Source organism: Thamnophis elegans, chromosome 2 (assembly GCF_009769535.1).
Source record: "Thamnophis elegans isolate rThaEle1 chromosome 2, rThaEle1.pri, whole genome shotgun sequence".
Lineage (NCBI taxonomy): Eukaryota > Metazoa > Chordata > Lepidosauria > Squamata > Colubridae > Thamnophis > Thamnophis elegans.
Window position 1 is genome coordinate 133122200 of NC_045542.1, and position 19917 is coordinate 133142116.

A 19917-nucleotide genomic window follows, 5' to 3' on the forward strand; every position below is an offset into this window, starting at 1 on the left:
TGTTCCATCAGTATAGGCCACTTTGTAGAATTATTGTCAAATATTTCTGCATAAGAACTTGGAAATGATGCCTGATGTATTTCTGCCTATTCTCATAAGGAGTAGAAAATTTGGGTTATTGCTGCATTAGGCTTTGTAAACAAGTGCAATTGTTTCAATGCAGGAGTAATGTCACGTCCAAGACACATTACTGTCAAATTGAAGAAATTAAAATTGTAATAAGATTGTGGCAAGGGCTGAATTAAACTATATTTATCATGAAAAGAACTGGTATCTGTTAATCACAAATGTGGATCCCCTTTGGTTCTTCTTTAGGAGATTACAGTTCTGTGAGAAAGTGTTTACCCCCTTTTGGATTTTCTGAAATGTTTTATTTCTTAGTCAGTGACTGTTACCAAAAATGTCATCTACAGGTATACCTTATTTAGTGACTACCCTGGAGAGTGACTGTTTGCAGTTACAAGAGTGATGAAATAATAACTTGGCTACCAATGCCTGTATTCATGACTTTTGTAGTGTCTTTTGATGACTGTTCACCATTAGGCAGTATATGTTGTACTGTGCCTGTCCTATTCTTTGCTTTCCCCTAGAAAGGTTTTCTAAAAAACAATCTGCCTGAGCTGCTTTTCTTGCAGCACTTCCTTAATAAGTGCTAACTGCAAGTTAACAAGCTTAGCTCTGTGATCTTAACCGATTAGAACCCTCCTCTCTGCTGATTGACATGGACAAGATCCTAATCTGTTTCATACTAAAGGTCTTTATTTGCGGGGGGGGCGGGGGGGGGGGGCTGGCAGCTGCACCTGTACTAGGCAAACAGCTGGAACTAGCACATTCTTTTTGATGTGTGTATCTCATTCTGTAACTGCTTACTGTGTTGTAATCTACCACTATCACCATGTAAATACTAATGTTATTTCCCTTTTTTAATGACAATCACTGCAGGATAATCAGGATGATGATTCCAAAGGGCGGGGGAGTGGGTAGAAGGAAACCACAGTCAGGATCAGGTGATTTCCCATTTAGTGACCATTTTGCGTAATGACAACACTGCCTGTCCCAATTGTGATTCCTAAATGAGGGCTATTTGTACTAAAGTTATGTAGCAGGACCTGAAATGACAATCCTCATAAAATTCCTAAGTTGACAATGTAAGACACTGGTAACCAATTACAGCAGTGTTTCTCAACCTTGGCAACTTTAAGTCTTCAACTCCCAGAATTCTGGACTTCAACTCCCAGAATTCTGGGAGTTGAAGTCCACAGGACTTAAAGTCGCCATGGTTGAGAAATACTGAATTACAGGAACCATTTGGTTTCCATTTCTTAATTGTACAGCAGATTATTGAATCTAAGAGGTTATTCCTTTTTTTACATCAGCACATATCCATACTGGATAATATTAAGAAATAAATGAAGCAAGCATCTAATTTTACTTTAATTTGTTTATTAAGAAATATGAAATTCTGTTAACATTAAATGTCAAAAATGTGGAAAATCAAAAAGCAGGAAAATAGTTTCTCATGTAACTCTATCTCTTGATTACCCAAGTTCAAATTGGGAAGAACAACATGATTTCAAAGCTATTAAATTTAAGTGAAGGAGAAACATTTCCAACCAATATCTCTAATATGGAACTTAAAGCAAAATTATTTTGGAATGCTTATATGGAACCCTTTTGAGCTTGGAATGTTTCAGAATAATCAGAATAACTCATCATAGAATCTATATTTTTTTGATTGATAGTAAGTTGGAAATAGATTTTTATGAACTTAGAACATGTTAAATTTGGAATGTTTCCATACCTTCTGCCAACCTGTATTAAGAACATTAGTTCCCAGCAACTACACTTTCAAGTTAATTTTTAACATTATCAAAGACCACTATTTGTTTGATTTATATCCCACCTTTTAATTGATCCAAATGAAAACTTTCACAAATTACTCTGCAGTGAAGCATAATTAAAAAGTAAACACATAATAGCAATGTAATTGATTTTTTTTAGAATACATGTCTAAATTTTAATTTATTTAAATTAGGTATTTAAAAAGTATTTGGATTATTTATCAGATTTGAAAATGAATTATTCAAACAATCAATCTTTTGGATTAGATGGCCTATATGCATCTATGTCAAATGCCCCAAGCTTAATTGATTTTTTTTGTAAACAAAATCTGAGTAAGTAGATTTTTGCTTTTTAAAATTCTTTTTCATATGTACTCTAGAAAGCCAACCAGAAATTCAGTTTTTAAGAGTACATAACTTAATACTTAATTTAATTTTAACAGGATTTTTTTTAGTAAATCTACAATAAACAGGTATATGTTAATTGGCCATAATCAACACAATCATTTTTTCTATAGCTATGTACTTTATTTTCTTAATATTATCCAATGAAACTGATAATACCTAGGTCATTATGACTTGTACAGTGATAAACATATTTCAGCAGGGCAAAGGGAAACACTAAGCTTGGAGGGATTGTGTTTTTTGTCTATTTGTGCTTGTTTTCATACCTTTTTTTGCAGCTGAATTTCTATGTTCTGTGCAGAATGGCTGTTGATGGTGGGTGTGGGGACAATGGAGACTGGGAAGGTCGCTGGAACCATGTCAAGAAGTTCCTCGAGCGATCTGGACCATTCACACACCCTGATTTCGAGCCAGGCACTCAAGTGAGAAACGGTTCTTTTAAATACAAGTATTGTGTTGCAAACTATTGTGAATGCTTCTGTTTGTTACTCATTAATGAAAGATAAGCAAATCTGCTAACTTCTAAAAATGAACCTATTACTTTTCTAATAGTTTTGCAAAATGTAATATGTAAAAAATCATGTTTAGTACCGAAAATCTTTAAGAATAAATTCTTGGGACACTGGGTGGGGAAGAAAAAACTATGAATACAGAAGTTGTGTTGAAAAGAGTAATTGAATTGCTTATTTCAGTTTTGTCATATATATTACCAGTTTATAAGTGTAGTTCTTAAAAATCTTGAATTTTTATACACTCAAGATATTTAAGCACATATTTAACTATAGGAAGATGGATAAATTGAATGGATTTAACCTTGAGCCTTTGCCCTTCTGGTTTAAGGAAAAATAGATTGCTGTGGGATTGTGTGTTTCGTTCTCCCAACCACCTCATGCCGTGTATGCTCACTTTTTGAATGTTTCTGGTCCTTGAGACTTTTCTCTGTATCTGATCATTTTGATATTGATTAAAATAAATCTGAGAATATTTGTTAATGCTGTTCCAAACCCTGATTAATGAATGCACATACAATTTAAAGAATATAGTCTGAGAAGAATTCATGCTTATGTCAGTGGGATTCACTGCTGAATATATAAAAGCATGTCTGTGCCTATGAAACAAACAAAATATTAAAAAGTTGTGATATTTATGTAGTTATCAAGCATATCTAAATTATATTAAAGTAACTAAAATATCTTTACCATACCCAAGGCATATCACAATTTTTGAGCACCCCTAATATTTGAAAGTTGAAAAATTTGACACATGCATTTGTGCACATACATTAAAAGATGCTGCTTTGCCCACCAAGGGCTGCATTTAAAGAAATCATAATGAGAGTGTCATTGTATACATTATACCAATTAATTCAGAGATATGCAGTTTGATGTTAAATCCATTGACAGTTGTATTGTCATTAGATTCTTTGCATTCTGCTTAAATATTTATTGCATATAGAAGCATCAGTGCATGATTTTCTGTAGTAATTCTATACTTCCAGAATGCAAATTCTGATTGTATTGTACAAGTTTTGGCTTTTTTGGTATTGTTTAATGCAATCATTTTGGTGAAAGTATTATGTTTTACTTTTAATAAATTGCTTGTTTTGGTTCTTTACAGCCTCTTGATTTTCTCTTAAATACATGTAAAGTTCTAGTAATTGGAGCTGGAGGATTAGGATGTGAACTCCTGAAAAATCTGGTAATTTTTAAAAAATCTTTTTACTTTTTACCCTATTCACTTATTTATTATGATAATTCATTTTGCCTGGTTTCCCCTTGACTTAACGCTGAGTGGATCACACCATGTGGTTTGATGTGTATATACATAAAATATAAGAGTGTTCAGGCAATAAGGTTACTGCGAATAGCGTGCAGAAATTTATGTAACCCTATAAAACAAAAATATAAGCATGTTTTTTTTCAGAGGTTCACCCAGTATATTTAAAATATTGGCAACTTTTACAAAATAGTAACAAGCATTCATTTGTAAGAAAGAACTTACAAGGAAGAACTAGATTACCTTAGCTGCGATGAAGGCTAGATGAAAAATTTAAAAACTACCTGTAGACTTACAGGTCAAGTTGGTCATATTGGTTGGGAATAAAATGAAATGCAATTTTGTATGGACAAAAGAAGGACATTTGTTTGTGTTATTAACTGACAGACTTTCATATTAGTTAATTCAGGTAAGAGGACACAACTGAAAAATAAGTTGTCATGAAAGTTACCCAGTTATATATCTCCATCCTGGCTGGACAGGTGATGCTATTGTCGTGCTGACCAAGTGTTGGAAGGTGCCAGTATCAGAATGGGAAGGAATTTAGTTTGAGTCAACCCTGGCAAGATGGATTAGCTTTGGGTTTTTGCCACTCCCCTCCCACAAAAGGCCTGGTGATTTGTCATCTTTGATTTTGAATGGGATGGCACCTCTTCTAGATTCACAGCTTCTGTTTGATGACCAAGTGACAAGAATGGTTAGGGGGCCTTTGCACAAATCCATCTTCTATGCTAATTTCTTCATTTCCTTGATGGGAATCGTTGCTCATAGTCACTCTTGTCTGGATTACTGCAGTGTACTCTCTGTGGGGCAGTCCTTAAAAACCACCCGGAGGTTATTAGTTGTCACTTAATGATGGTAATTGAAATCAGAATTTCCATCCCCAACTGATGTGGCCATAAAGGGCAACATCAATCCCAACCATTCCCATTCCCATCACAAGCAGGGTCAATGGGGGAGCTAGCAGGAAGTTGCAAGTTCTGGGTGTCTCACAAACAGGCTAATAAGTAGATACGTAGCTGCTGTGGTGCAAGCATAGCTCAGCAGACAGAGGTGATTTCTCTCAGGTGTGGGAGGATGAGCTGGAGGCTGCTATATGCTATGCTAGAGAGTGCAGGCTGAGGGTGTGAGCTGGTTGCCAAACATCCAAATTGCTATTACATGTCTGCAGGATTGCAGTTGAGCCATAATTTCAAATTGTTGCTGAATGAGTGATCATTAACCAAAGACTACCTATGCAGATCCAGAACACAGGAGTATATGATGTTGAGCACCCTATGTTCAACTACAGTATTGTTCAGAGTTTAAGACAAACCTTTTTTCCTAAAAAAAAAAGAGGCTGAAAATCTGGGTGTGACATACACTGAATACAGCATTTTTTGCCTCCCGAAGCCTCACCTTCTTCAACAAAATGGCCATGCATACCCTTATGGAGGCTTTCAGAGAGCTCCTGGCGGCTGGGGAGGGCAGAAATGAGCAAAAAACGAGCTGTTTTTGCTCCCCCCCAGCCCCCAGCAGCATTCTATAAGCCTCCCTAAAACTATGCATGCAATTTCTTTTGACAAAAAAGGGGCTGTTTTTGTGAAAGATGGGCTGTTTTTTGCTCTTTTTTTCCCCCTCCCCCAGGAGCACTCTGTAAGACTTCCCCAAGGCTATTCATGCCTTTAAGAAAAAGGGTGCGTTTTTGTGAAAAACTGGCCGGTTTTGCGAGGTTTGCAGAGTGCAGAAACTTTTTTTTCCTTTTGGAAAGCTCTTTAACTGATTGATGAGAATTACATTGATTAGAATTACATTGATTAAGTACTGTGCCAGCAGAAACAAAGTCTTAGGTGCTGCAGATTGTCAGCGATTTCCTTCTCTAGCACATGGATAAATACACCTGGAAACATCTGCCTACCTACCTACTCTCTCCCCCTACCTACCTACTGTATTTCTCTCTCCCTCTACCTATTTACCTACCTACACTCTCCCTCTCCCTACATTATCTACTGTATCTCTCCCCCCTCTATCTATGTATCTACCTACTCTCTCTCACTCTCTCTACTGTATTTCTCTCTCTCTCTCTCTCTCTCTTTCTATTTCTCTCTGTATCCTTCTACCTACCTACCTACCTACCTACCTACCAACCTACCTACCTACGCACACACACTCTCTCTCCCTACCTATCTTCTGTATTTCTCTATATATATATCCCTTTATCTACCTACCTAACTACTCTCTCTCCTACCTAACTACTGTATTTTTCTCTCTTTCTCTCTCTCTATCCCTCCACCTACCTACCTAATTTTTTTTTAAAAATTGCCTCTTCAAAACCTTGGTGTGTCTTATATTCCGGTGCATCTTATACTCCGAAAAATATGGTATATTACACTGTTGTTGCTTGAGCTACTGTAACATCCCAGTTAATTCCAGGTACAATTTCAAGGTGCTGGTTATCACCTTTGAAGTCCACATGGCATGGGGCCATGGTTTTCTGCTGCACAATCTCTCCTTGAAGTTGTGTTCCCATCCCATAAAGCAGAAATATGTTCCATAGATTTTAATCAAATTTTTAGTTGGGCAGACTTTGTAAGCTGTATGGCCTCAAATAAAAGTTGGGCACTTTGACTAAGTTCCTTTATTATTAACTACAATACTGTCAAATATTGATAATTTTCAGAAGCAACAAGTTCATAAAATATATATTATTTTTATAACCTTTTTTTCTTTGTCTTTGCAGGCACTAACTGGTTTTAGACAGATTCATGTAATCGATATGGACACTATTGATGTATCTAACTTAAACAGGCAGTTCTTGTTTCGGTAAGCTTTAACCTTGATGCTTCTCTTTGAGCATGAACTATGCACTCAGACAATCTGTTAATTTCTGTATGAAATGCAGAATTCAGTGAATTACACTTTTTGTACAAAGATCAGTACCACTCCAACCTAAATCTATTGGGATTTTTAGATCATCTAGGGGAAAAGTATGCCTAGTGCCTCCACCTTTAGCAAATAAATGCTGCTGAAGAAGATGGTGCTGCTTTTCAGAGGCAGCATCAACCCTCCAGACAGTCTCCTTGTAGAGACTTAAATTAATAGTTATATAATTAGTAGTTTATTATTTAAACCTGTGATCATTTAACCATAATGTCCCTAGGACCAATCCTTTTTTATTTTGGGGAAATGTCTCTAGCTCCTTAGTTGTTTTTTTTTGCTTAGACTTTCCAGATTCCTGACTACTGGCTTTGGAAAAACAGATTTCTCTACCATATAGTTTGTTGCAATTAAACTATTCTCAATTCTTACTTTGTTGGTTTTATTCAAATCATAATCCTTCTTTTCTTGATTGTACCAGTATTGTATTGATTACAGTATTATTATTGTAACACAGTTATATTACAATGTTACAATACCTGTATTGATTATACCAGTATTGTAAAGAAAGGAAATAAACAGAGTTTGTAAACCAGCACCATATTCTCCAAAACTGATTTGGCCCAATAATTGTAATTCAAGGGGAAATTGAAATAATTCATTTAAAAATTGATTGCTGAGAAAGTGTGAACTTTCTGCCTCATCTTTAATTTTGCCTGCTTTGAAGAGCTGACGTCATCATGTCGAAACAGAATACATTGTATGAGTGTGAAAATGTAATGCTCTAACATATACTGTACTTTGCAGACCTAAAGATGTTGGGCGTCCTAAGGCAGAAGTCGCTGCTGAGTTTCTCAATAGTCGCATTCCCAATTGTGCTGTTGTACCGTATCCTTCCTTGAAGAAATACTGTATGTTGCTTGGTTTCTTTTTAAAAAAATTAAAAAGCACATAATACTTTCAGAGATGGATAGCTGCAGTCCCATCTTTTCTTTATTGTTAGATTCATTCTGTGGCATTAAAAGCAGTGGTTGTTTTTTAAACCTACAAGGAATACTCGTTCTACTTATTTGTAATACTATAATACAGGTAATTCTCCACTTAAAAAACCCAATTGAGTTCAACATTTCCATTGTTGAGACATTCTGTTAAATGAATTTTCTTGCAAGGGTTGTTAAGTGAATCACTGAAATTGCTAAGTTAGCAATATGGTTGTTAAGTGACTCTGGCTTCCCCATTGACTTTGCTTGTCAAAAGATCACAGAAGATGATCATTTGATGACCTGAGGACACTGCAACAGTCATAAGTGTGAAAAAACAGCCACAAGTCACTTTTTTCAACCCTGTTGTAGCTTTGAACAGTCACTAAATGAACTGTTGTAATTCGAGGACTACCTGTAGATAATTGCACCTTGGAATCTTCTTAATTAAACACTTATTCTGTGTATTTTAACTCTCAATCATTACATTTATTAGAATAATGCAGCATGAAAATGGATTGATTTTTCTAAGGCAATATTATACATTGTTGATGAAATATACAATAGCTAATATTAATTTTTGCCTGAATAGGCTTGTGTACTCTCATTAGCATTTTTTTAAGTAGTTCAGAGCCTTTCAGGCATTGAAAAATATAAGAAAAAACCACACTGTATAAACCCAAACATACCTATTTCAGTAGAGATATTCAAGTCACTCTCTTAGAAAACTACAGGTAGCTTTTGACTTATAATCACCATTCATCCCAGAATTTTGGTCGTAAGTTGTTGCAATCAATAATTGGGTCCACATATGTCCTGACTCAATTTTACAACTGTTTTTTTTATGGTTGTTGAGTTACCACAGTCGTTCAGCAAATCTAGACTATACAATGGGTGTCTTGGCCATTTTCTGTTGGAAAATGGTAAAAATGTTGCAAATTGTGATCACATGACCATGGGACACTATAACAGGTCATAAATGCAAACCGGTTGCTAAGAACCCAAAATGCAATTATGTCATGGCGGGTGTGTGTGTGCGTTTGTATCAGTTGTAACTTTGATGACAGGCTGTAAGTAGTTTTTTAAAAGTCCATCATAACTTCAAACAGTCATTAAGCAAGGACTACCAGAATTCTTTGGAAATGGCCAGATTGGTGTAGTGTAGAAGAAAAATAGAACATTGCAATGTTCTCCAGAACAGTAGAATTTGTACTACTGCTGTATGTGAGCTTGAATGGTCTATTGGACAAGCCACTGGAATAGGACTGGAGTAAACCCAAGTTCTAATTCTACTTTATGTATAGAAGCCTTTAGGCCAGAGACTGTTTCTCAATAAGAAGAAACAATGGCAAAATCCTTCCAAAAATGTGGCCCTAAAATGTGCATGTGCTTGTCCATTGTGGTTGCCAGGAATCAGTTCTGACTTGAAGGCAAAACCGAGAGAATATTCCAGAAACAGTTTGCCACAGTATTGGATTACATACTTTCAGAAACCCGTAGATGAAACATTCACGGCTATCTGTTTTTCTCCAGTTGCTGAAAATGGTTGGTTTATTCCATAAAAGCTGCTGAACATCATCAATTTAATTTTAAACAACGTTTCAAATGCTTCATATAACTGTTAAATCAACTGCAGAGTCTTTTAAAGCCATTAGTGCTGGTGTTAAATATTTGTTCTCTTTGTAGACTGTGATATTATTAATAACCATTCTACAGTGACCCGATAATTGCTTAAAATATTTCCTTTACTGTGTGCTTTTAGACATTATAAAAAGATTCAGGACCTGGATGAAAGTTTCTATAGACGTAAGTTGTCATGCCCTATTATGAAAATAGCAATTCCTGTTTTTCCAAGTAAGATGATAATCCTTTCTTTAAGAAAGAGGAGAATCCTCAACTAATACACTATAATTATTATAGCTAATTATTTAGAACAAAGGAGTGATTATATTTGTTTTCTTTTAGAATTTCATATAATTGTATGTGGTTTGGATTCAATTATTGCAAGAAGATGGATAAATGGCATGTTGGTAAGTATTTTTATTAAAATTTGTGGGCTTTTTTTTTTTACAAATTACTGACACTACAATTTAGTAATTCAAAAAAGTTTCATTTTTAATTTTGATATAAAATATATGACAACATTCTTTTAGGTACATGGTCATGCACATTGTTTTTATAAGTTGCTTTTAGTCTTGGGTTAATGTTCAAAATCCACATTGGTGCTTCACAAAATTATGTCTTAGAATTACCACAATGAATTTCACATTGATTTTGATAGAACTTTAATAAATTACTTTGTTTTCCATTATTCTGAATGTTTTCCCCATTCATAAACTTTTATGTATTTTATAAAATGTATATAATTTAATATGATTGCAGTATAATTTCAAGAACATTTTTTTCTAATTAAGAAAACATATATCAAATTAAATTTTGAAGAATGGCTTTAACACATAATTGCCTGAGTTATATTTTCCACCAGCACCAATCTATTATGACAGTTGATAAGTTCTAATGAGCTGGGTCTTTTTAGAGGGTTGCTGCTGCTGACAACCCATGCTTTCCATTTGCAATATTAAAATTAGAAGAGCATTCTCTTGCAGTCAAGGATTATATTGCATATATAAACTGTCAATATATACTTAATTTGCACCAATAATTTGAGCCACTATAGGGTTGAAATTACTTGAAGAGCACAGTATACAGTAAATGTACTTACATAAATGAGACATAATAATTTCCTTAGTTTTGAAAGATGGATTGTTATAATTCTGTCGCACTCTGGACCAGAAATGGCCATTGCTGTTAATGCTACAATTATTGCAGATACTACCACTTCTGCTTATCTTGCTGAATTATATATATATATTGCTGAGAGAAGGAAGGAAAGAACCTAATATAACACATTCTATTTTGTTACCTAGATTTCCCTTTTAAACTATGAAGATGGGGTGATAGATCCAAGTTCTATTATACCTTTGATTGATGGAGGAACAGAAGGTTTTAAAGGAAACGCACGTGTGATTATTCCAGGCATGACAGCTTGTATTGAATGTACACTTGAACTTTATCCACCACAGGTAGCTGAAAAATAATTATCTTTTAAAAATAGTCATCCTTTTAAGCCTCTTGAAAAAATCACGTTATTCATTTATTTTTCTCCAGGTAAATTTTCCCATGTGTACAATTGCTTCAATGCCTCGTCTACCAGAACACTGTATTGAGTATGTTAGAATATTGCAATGGCCCAAAGAACAACCTTTTGGAGGTAAATCAGTAAACTCTTTTTAAAGCTGAATTAGTGTAAGAAATGAAAGAATAATGTACAGAATGTCTCTCTCCTTGTATGATACAGTTAAGATCATGGGAAACCTGTTTTATTCTATTGTGATTTTTCTGATTCTTTTGAAAAAAATCAATACTTGTAAAATGTATGCTAATTATTGGTAGGCTGTAATGTAGCCTGCCCATTAAGGTTGTAAATCTTGATAGTTGTAAAACAGGTCACCCACATGACTGACCTGATTTTATGACCTTTTATTTTTTGTAATGGTTGTTAAGTGAATGCCAAGATCATTAAGCAAACCTATTGTTCACTTTAGAGATATATTTTTTTTACTGAAAAGTAGAAATAAAGGACGAGGGAGGGGGTTGGCAGAAATGTAAATGTTGTAATTACTGTATTTTTTGGAGTATAAGACACACCAAGATTTTGAAGAGGCAAATTTTTAAAAAATGTTTTTGCACTCTGCAGACCTCCCAAAAACAGCCTATTTTTCACAAACACGGGCCTGTTTTTTGTCAAAAAAAAAAAAGGGCATGCATAGCTTTTAGGAGGCTTATAGAGTGCTCCTGGGGGCTGGGCCCCCCGTAAACGAACAAAAAACAGCCTGTTTTTTGCTCATTTTTACCCTCCCCAGGAGCACTCTGGAAGCCTCCTAAAGGTTATGCATGGCCATTTGTGCAAAGGGAGCGGGGTTTTGGGAGGCGAAAAATGCTGTATTCAGTATATAAGATGCACCCAGATTTTCACTCTCTTTTTTGAGGGAAAAAAGTGTGTCTTATACTCTGAAAAATACGAAAGATGAATGCAGGACACTATACAAACATTTCTAAATGCAGATTGGTTGCTGAGCACCTGAAATGTCATGTTACTTCAGGAAGGGCATTTGGGGCCACGTTTGTTATAACTTTGAAAGATTGCACATTGTTCGAAGTATATAGTTTTGATATAAGATAAAATACAAGTAATGAAGTTTGCATGTTTAAATAAAGTGCTTTATCTTTTCTGTTGCAGAAGGTGTTTCCCTAGATGGAGATGACCCAGAACACATACAATGGATTTTTGAAAAATCTATAGAGAGGGCATCACAATTTAATATTAAAGGTCTAACCTATAGGCTTACACAGGGTAAGATTCCGCAAGAACTCTTTGGTCAACTTTGTACTTTTGTTCTGATGATTAACGTTTTATATTCAGTGATGACTTAGAATTGGTTGGGTATACCCACATGTTGCTCGAGTACTCTATTGTGACCCACAGAATGGACAGGGCTGACATTTTAGAACCCATGTTTTCACAGTAAAATATGCCCTTTTCCAAAGTTGAAAAAAGTCTGAAAGTGTAAAGTCTGGTCAGTTTGTTTGTTTGTTTATTTATTTATTTAGTTAATTATCATATTTTTCGGAGTATAAGACTCACCAAGGTTTTGAAGAGGCAATTTTTTTAAAAAGGTTTTTGCACTCTGCAACACCCCCCCACCAAATGGCCCATTTCCCCCCCCCCAAAAAAAGGGAATGAATAGCCCTTAGGAGGCTTGTAGAGTGTTCCTGCGGAGGGGGGGGGAAGCAAAAAAACTGTCCGTTTTTTGCAAAAATGAGCCCTTTTTTGTCAAAGGATATTAGGAAGCTTATAGAGTGCTCCTGGGGGCTGGAGGGGGGCAAAATTTCTGCCCTCCCCAGGAGCTCTCTGAAAGCCTCCTACAAGCTATGCACGGCCATTTTGGTCAAGGGGCGGGGTTTCAGGAGGCAAAAAATGCTGTATTCAGTCTATAAGATGCACCCAGATTTTCAGCCTCTTTTTTGAAGGAAAAAGGTGCATCTTATACTCCAAAAAATACAGTAGTTAGTTACTTAGTTAGTTATTTACTTAGTAAGTTAGTTCGCTGCCCTTGGTGAACATCCCCACCTATCCACATTATGATCCCAGGTAGGGCAGAGTCAGAATGTCTCGTACCAAGGCAAAATGGTTTCCCATTCCAAGTTAAACTACTGCTGTTAATGCTAAAGATACTCTGCTTGGAATTTTTGTTAGTTGCCAAGTCATGCAAGTCATGCAGGTATGCAACATGTTTTATTGCTGTTTTCTATAAAACAAATAACATGCTGTACGATGCTTCTCCAAATGTAGGAGTTGTAAAGCGGATCATTCCAGCAGTAGCATCAACAAATGCTGTCATTGCAGGTATAGTACTATCAGAAATCAACTATTAGTTTGTGTTTAACAATAATGCTGGTGATTCCAGATAAAAACAGGGTAGTACCTGATGGTTTTCTTTCTATACAAGACTAGCCTAAATAGATCAGAAAAAATAATTTTATGGCACACACTTAACAGAATAATGTAAATGTATCCAAAAAAGGAAGTTCATCCTGAGTTGAAAGGGGCTTATTGCCAATAAACTATAGTGAAATTAATTTATTTCAAAATAAATACATTTGGTTACAGTTGGCTGAAAACAGTTAAGTAGAAGGTTAAATCTTTAGAATGTTATATTTCAGCAATTCTATGGACAAACTAGATTTGGGGAGCATAGGGTTAAAGGTTCTGGCTATGTTTAGTTTAATATATAACAATGCCAACAACTACTTTTTCAAATAAAATCATGAACTGTATGGGAAAAAATTCTGCTAATCCATCACTACTAAAAGAATGGGAGAGGGGAAGCTAGGAAGGGTTGCTTTTGGGGAGGCTTGTTTTATAGAAAAATTTAACCCAGTAGGTTTGGCTTTCCCTGTCATTACTCACTTTCTAGATATTTGTGAAAACGGTACTCTTCCAGAAATCTTTGAAGTAGTTAAAATTGACCCATTGAGGGTTAACTGTTATTGGCATGTAGTTTAGCAACTGGCTTGAACAGTGATGGTTCACAGTTATGACAATGATGAAAAAGTAACTTTGTGACTGATGTGCACTTTTACAACGTTGGCAGCATCTTTCTGTTTCACATGTTCCCCATTGCAGTCAGTATGCATTGTCCTATGCCTGGCTCTTTCTCTCCTCACCCCCTTTGCAGGATGGAGAGCTTGCTTCAACATCTCTTCCTGAGCTGCTTTCTTTGCAGCAGAGTTTTTCCCTAAAAAGTGCTAAATGCAAGTTAATAAGCACAGCTCTGTGACTTTAATTGGTTAATTAGAATCTTCCCACTTGCTGCTCCTGCTGCCTGCCACTGACAAGACTATAATCAGTACACTTCACACTAAAGGCTTTTGTTTGCCTCCTAAGTGGCTGCGGGCTTGCTGAAAGTACACTAAACCAGGGGTGGGTTCCAGCTTCGTTTACTGCCGGTTCACTCAGGGACGCACTTGATGTGCGCTATGTGCGTATGCAGAGTAGGTAGAACCAGTTTGGAGGCACCAATAGAACCAGTTTGGGCTGTGGTCGGCTGAGTTACTACCTACTTGGCCAAACCGGTCCGAACCATGCACTAGACAGTCAGGGTTATAAACTCATTGCTTTTGCCCTTGCTGTATATTCTCCATCGTGCAATTGCTTACTCACTAGTAATCCCTTCCTCACTAAAGTGTATAAATAGAAGCATTAGTTTCCTTCTTGCTAATTATGCCAATGCTGGGGTGAGCATTGGAGTGGGGTGGGGAGAGAAGGGCTATAAGATTAGCTTTTTTACTTGGCTTCCTTGTGAGTCACGTTCCAGAAACTTTCCCTGCCCATGCTTAGTATGTAACTTTATTTAAATAAAATCTGACTTTGTTAAATGTAAACATATCAAAACTTTCAGGAATGTTTAAACGCAACTAAAATTCTTATATTTCTAAGTTGTTATAAACAGTATGTTTTATCTATACTTTCCCCTTTTAAATATTAAATAATTTGGTTATTTTTCTACTTCTAGCTATATGCGCCACTGAAGTCTTTAAAATAGCCACAAGGTAACTTACTTAATATTTTTTGTGAACTAGCTGCTTATAAATACTTAGTAAGCTTCCTGCTTATATATTAATAATTGTTTCCTTGCAGTGCATACATGCCTCTGAATAACTATTTGGTGTTCAATGATGTAGATGGTCTTTATACATACACGTTTGAAGCTGAAAAGAAGGTTAGTATTGCTGCATACAGTTTTCTTACCTTTGTTTGGTTTTGATCTTCACTTACTTTATTCTCAAGTGCTGTACCTAAAAACTCAAAAGTTTATTTAACTATCCTAATTCAAACTTCTGTATTGATCTGTCTTGTTGGCTGTTGGTAAGAATCTGAAGCATCCTATTTGAGAGCCCAGGTGGCGCAGTGGTTAAATGCAGCACTGCAGGCCACTTCAGCTGACTGCTATCTGCAGTTCGGCTGTTCAAATCTCACCGGCTCAAGGTTGACTCAGCCTTCCATCCTTCCGAGGGGGGTAAAATGAGGACCCGGATTGTTGGGGGCGATATGCTGACTCTGTAAACCGCTTAGAGAGGGCTGAAAGTCCTATGAAGCGGTATATAAGTCTAACTGCTATTGCTATTGCTAATTCATCTGCTAAGGTTACTAAAGAAAATATGATGCGTTCCTGACCTAGAGTTGTCATTGGTAATGCATATATCATACTGATTCCAACGCTGGAGAAAATGAGCATATTTTAATAGATACTTCAATTGAAGCTGCAAGTACTGTAAGCCATTATAATCACAGAATCAGCATACTTTGTAAAATGTTCATTTTACATCTATACAAGAAGTTGGTTATATAACTTTTATGCTCCCTGCGTTATTAAGCAAAGCAATTATATTGGAATAAAAAATCCTTTGACAAGTGACTAAAAGTGGTTTCCATTAGTAAAAGGAAGGAAATTATCCCCTACATGTGCTTCAAATCTCTTCTGATTGATATCCTTGTACTTTTTCTGGATTCTTGACCAAATATTGTAGTTCTTCATTGTCTGTTGTCCAACCATAGCTTGGGTGCGTGACCAGGCATACACAGATTTCTTGTAGAACAGATCGGTCCTCTTTAGATTTGAATACATACATGCATTTAGAATAAAGAAAAAGATCTCTGCCACCTTTCTTTTTGACTCACAGTTAGCATTGCTAAAGTTAACATACATCTGTTCAATAGCAATATTTCAGTTATAGGCTACGGAGCAATAACAAACCTTTGGAAAGAGCAAAAATACTCGGCAATACCTATTACAGAAATTAGCAGTTCTTATGTACTTTTATATGTTGAAGTGTATAGCATTGATTGTGATTCCTTTTCTGTTAAAAAAAACCTGATACAGCTCTATGCAAGTATAATCACAATAGCACAGAAGGAGGCTAAGCTATGACTAAAAATAGGTTTGCAAGTACACAGCTTTTGTAATTCTGGATATTTACTTGTGGGAGCTGAAATTTGGAATGTTGATGAAAATCAGCTGTCTATCCCTGAATTCCACTCACTTCCTGAAATGCTAGTTTAAGAATTTCATAATCACATATATTAAACATCACTGATGACAGAGAATTTAGGATTAGTTAGTAAGCTGTTGTGTGAACCTGAACACAATGAGACTTTATATGCGAGTTTAGAAAGAAAGAATAACAACAAAGATACCACTGTGTATTGAGTCCAGAAAAAAACTAGACTGATTTTTTTTTCACTTGAAGAAAATTCCTTGTATGTTTTGGACAGGATTTGGGTCAATTTGACAGAGCAATCCTATATCAAAATCAAGGAGTTCTGACAGATACAAGGCTTTGCTTCAATAGAAGGCACTAATTGATCAGAGACTTCTGTTATTTGCAGAGGGGAGAGTTAGTACTGGATCATTCAGATTTAAAAGTGCTCCTGATCCATTTCTTGCCTTTGGAGACTTTATTTCACTCACCTCAGGAAAGGATCCTCACCATAGAATTATAGCCTTTTTGATTTCATTACTACTTTTTTTTAATGATATTAGATGTTTCATTTGTTGCTTTCTAGGAAAATTGTCTGGCTTGTAGTCAACTTCCTCAAAATTTAGAATTTTCTCCATCAGCTAAACTACAGGAAGTCTTGGATTATTTAACAAATAGTGCTTCACTGTAAGTATTGGATACAATTATTTATAGATTTGTAAATAATATTAGAGTCTAAAAATGTAGGTTCGGTAGATCATGGATACCTGTTTTAAAATTTTAACTAGTTGTTTTGATTTTTTTTCTTTGCACAGACAAATGAAATCTCCTGCAATAACTGCTACAATATATGGAAGAAATAAAACACTTTATTTACAGGTAACTAATATATATTTGTGATACAATTTAGCACTCACAAACATCCAAAATGCATGTTCGGATCCAGGTAAAACAGTAGAATCCATGTTGTATATTTTCTCTCCTCTTGCAGTCAGTAGCTTCAATTGAAGAACGAACAAGGCCAAACCTTTCAAAGACTTTAAAAGGTAATCAATCTTTAATAGTTAACAATTAAAGCATGTTGGGGCATGCCGCTAAATTTTTTTAAAAATGTATGTGTACTCATGATGCCTGTTTGTATTTATCTGGTATGCAATAAGTGTTAAAATGCTTTTAAAATTTGCTTTAGGCAAATATGGGATATGGCATTGCCATATAATAAAATACAGTGGCATCTTCTTACACATTAAAATAATTTTCTTCGAAGCTTGTAGGTGTTGAAACAGCAATATAAGGGAGATATATCACACTATTAGAGTGTATATACACAAAGTGATAAAACCTGTCAAAGGGGTTTGATTTAGTTTTCAGACTTTTTTTCTAGACCTGTAGAAGTTCTGTGGGCCTCTTAGTGAGATTCCCATTATATAACTGCATATTGGAAAGAAAAGTGAAGTCATGGAGTAAAGACATGAACATTAAAATAAATATAAAATTAACGGCTTTTGAGTTGCTTATGCAACTCTTAAGTCTTTCTTATTTTCAGTGACGAGTCTACCTACCACTTATTAAAAAAGCAGAAACAAGTTGGTCTATTTAGAATCAACAGTTTGTGCTAACTAACAAAAATGAAAAGAATTTTAAAATAAAACTGATAATTTTATAATGATGTTTTGATATATGTTATACAGGCAGTCCTTGACTTACCACCATTTGTTTAGTGACCTTTTTTTGAATATATTTTTATTATTTTTACATTTAAAACAATGCAGTACTGTGAAGTTGAAGTGACCATACATTCACATTATATACAGCTAATCTTAACCATTAACTATTAGCCTACTTAATACATTGTCTATCCTTCTGTCCAATCACAATATATACAGTTTGTTCCAGTCTTGTCACTTTGTCTTATACCAATCATAAAATCTGTTCCAGACTTCAAAATATTCTGATTCCCCTTTATTTTTAAGTTCAAGAGTGAGCCTATCTGCTTCCGCACAGGCCAACACTTTTCTGATTATATCTAGCTCTGATGGTATATTTTCTTTTGTTTAGTGATCTTTCAATGTTACTACAGCACTGAAAAAAAGTGACTTAGGACCAGTTTTCACACTTATGATGGTTGTACCATCCCCATGGCCATGTGATTGAAATTGAGTGCTTGGAAAACGGCATGTTATTTATGACAGTTGCACTGTCCCAGGCTCATGTTATCACCATCTGTAATCTTCCCAGCTGGCTTCCAACATGCAAAGACAATGGGGGTAGCCAATCTGCTAAATGACTGCATGATTCATTTAACAACTGCACTGATTCACTTAACTGTAGCAAAAGGCTCATAAAATGTGGCAAAACTCACTTAATAATTACCTTACTTGACAATGGAAATTTTGGGCTCAATTGTGGTTGTAATTCGAGGGTTACATGTAGACCAATAATAATTTTGAATGAACCTAATTATACATATATTACAGAGAAGCTTTATGTCTCCTCTATTTCAGTTATCTCCAAGTGTGTTTTTGTTCCATAAAAAAATCCAGATTTCTTTTGTTTCAGTTCTGGAAATATATCTCTATATAGAAATGACTTTTAAATATTATGCTTTTTACATTGCAGAGCTGGGCCTCATTGATGGTCAGGAGCTTGCAGTTGCAGATGTCACAACACCGCAAACTGTACTTTTCAGACTTCATTTTACTACTTGAAATGAATGCAGGTGATATAAACAGACACCGAAGAACATCTCCAAACTACTTTACAGGGGAAAAAACTTGAGTTATCCTGACATAATCTCTATTTATATAAGCATTGATGAAAGTTTAAATAAATTGCTCTTATTTTAGAACTGTTCTTGCAAACCAATATTTGGTTGATGTTACTTGTGTAAAAGCTCATAATGTACAGAAAGCTGTTGTATAGTAATTTTATTCAATTTGTAATCTCATGATGCCAACACTCTGCTACATGAAACTCCTGAAGGCCAATGGATTCATTCTTAAAGCACCTATGAACTCTGGATACACACAGAGTACAGTGGACACAGATTTTAAGTTGCATTTTAATATGCATACATAATTTAGTTCAGACAACCAGTTTAATAAAACAGCCTATTTCTCACTTTAGTTAATGCTTTTATTGCATTGTCAGCTATGTGTACTGCCAAATCTAGATCCCCCCCCACAAACTGAGTGATACCATCAATGGATAATTAAATTTGTATATTGGCAAATATTAATGACTATTATGCATGGTGTTGCCCACTGATATTCAGGATTGGTGTTTCACTATTAAACTGTTTATTAATAAACACTATCTAAAATTAACCTTTTTTGTTAATTTATGTGGGTATTATGAGGTTGAGAACTGCAGAATGAATGTACATTTTAATTGTTTAAAAACAAAAGCCATCTCTAAACAGATACCAGTCAAGAAGCAACTAGTAGTGGATATTTACA

The 19917-nt window shown here is 35.3% G+C and overlaps 1 protein-coding gene across 3 annotated transcripts in view; it reads left to right on the top strand.

The window, feature by feature from the left end:
* UBA3 (ubiquitin like modifier activating enzyme 3) overlaps positions 1-19785 on the top strand; it is a 21280-nt gene extending 1495 nt beyond the window's left edge. For 2 of the 3 annotated variants that reach the window (XM_032210485.1, XM_032210486.1), the window contains 16 exons: positions 2548-2668; positions 3864-3944; positions 6742-6824; positions 7686-7766; positions 9621-9664; positions 9824-9888; positions 10786-10941; positions 11027-11129; positions 12159-12272; positions 13272-13325; positions 14995-15031; positions 15120-15201; positions 17046-17146; positions 17275-17338; positions 17451-17505; positions 19079-19785. In XM_032210485.1, coding sequence (XP_032066376.1) covers positions 2548-2668; positions 3864-3944; positions 6742-6824; positions 7686-7766; positions 9621-9664; positions 9824-9888; positions 10786-10941; positions 11027-11129; positions 12159-12272; positions 13272-13325; positions 14995-15031; positions 15120-15201; positions 17046-17146; positions 17275-17338; positions 17451-17505; positions 19079-19167 — 1330 coding nt within the window. In that variant the 3' untranslated portion in view covers positions 19168-19785. Of the gene's footprint in view, positions 1-2524; positions 2669-3863; positions 3945-6741; positions 6825-7685; positions 7767-9620; positions 9665-9823; positions 9889-10785; positions 10942-11026; positions 11130-12158; positions 12273-13271; positions 13326-14994; positions 15032-15119; positions 15202-17045; positions 17147-17274; positions 17339-17450; positions 17506-19078 lie in introns of all 3 variants that reach the window. The other variant, XM_032210487.1, reaches the window with a different exon arrangement.
* Positions 19786-19917: the final 132 nt, after the last annotated feature.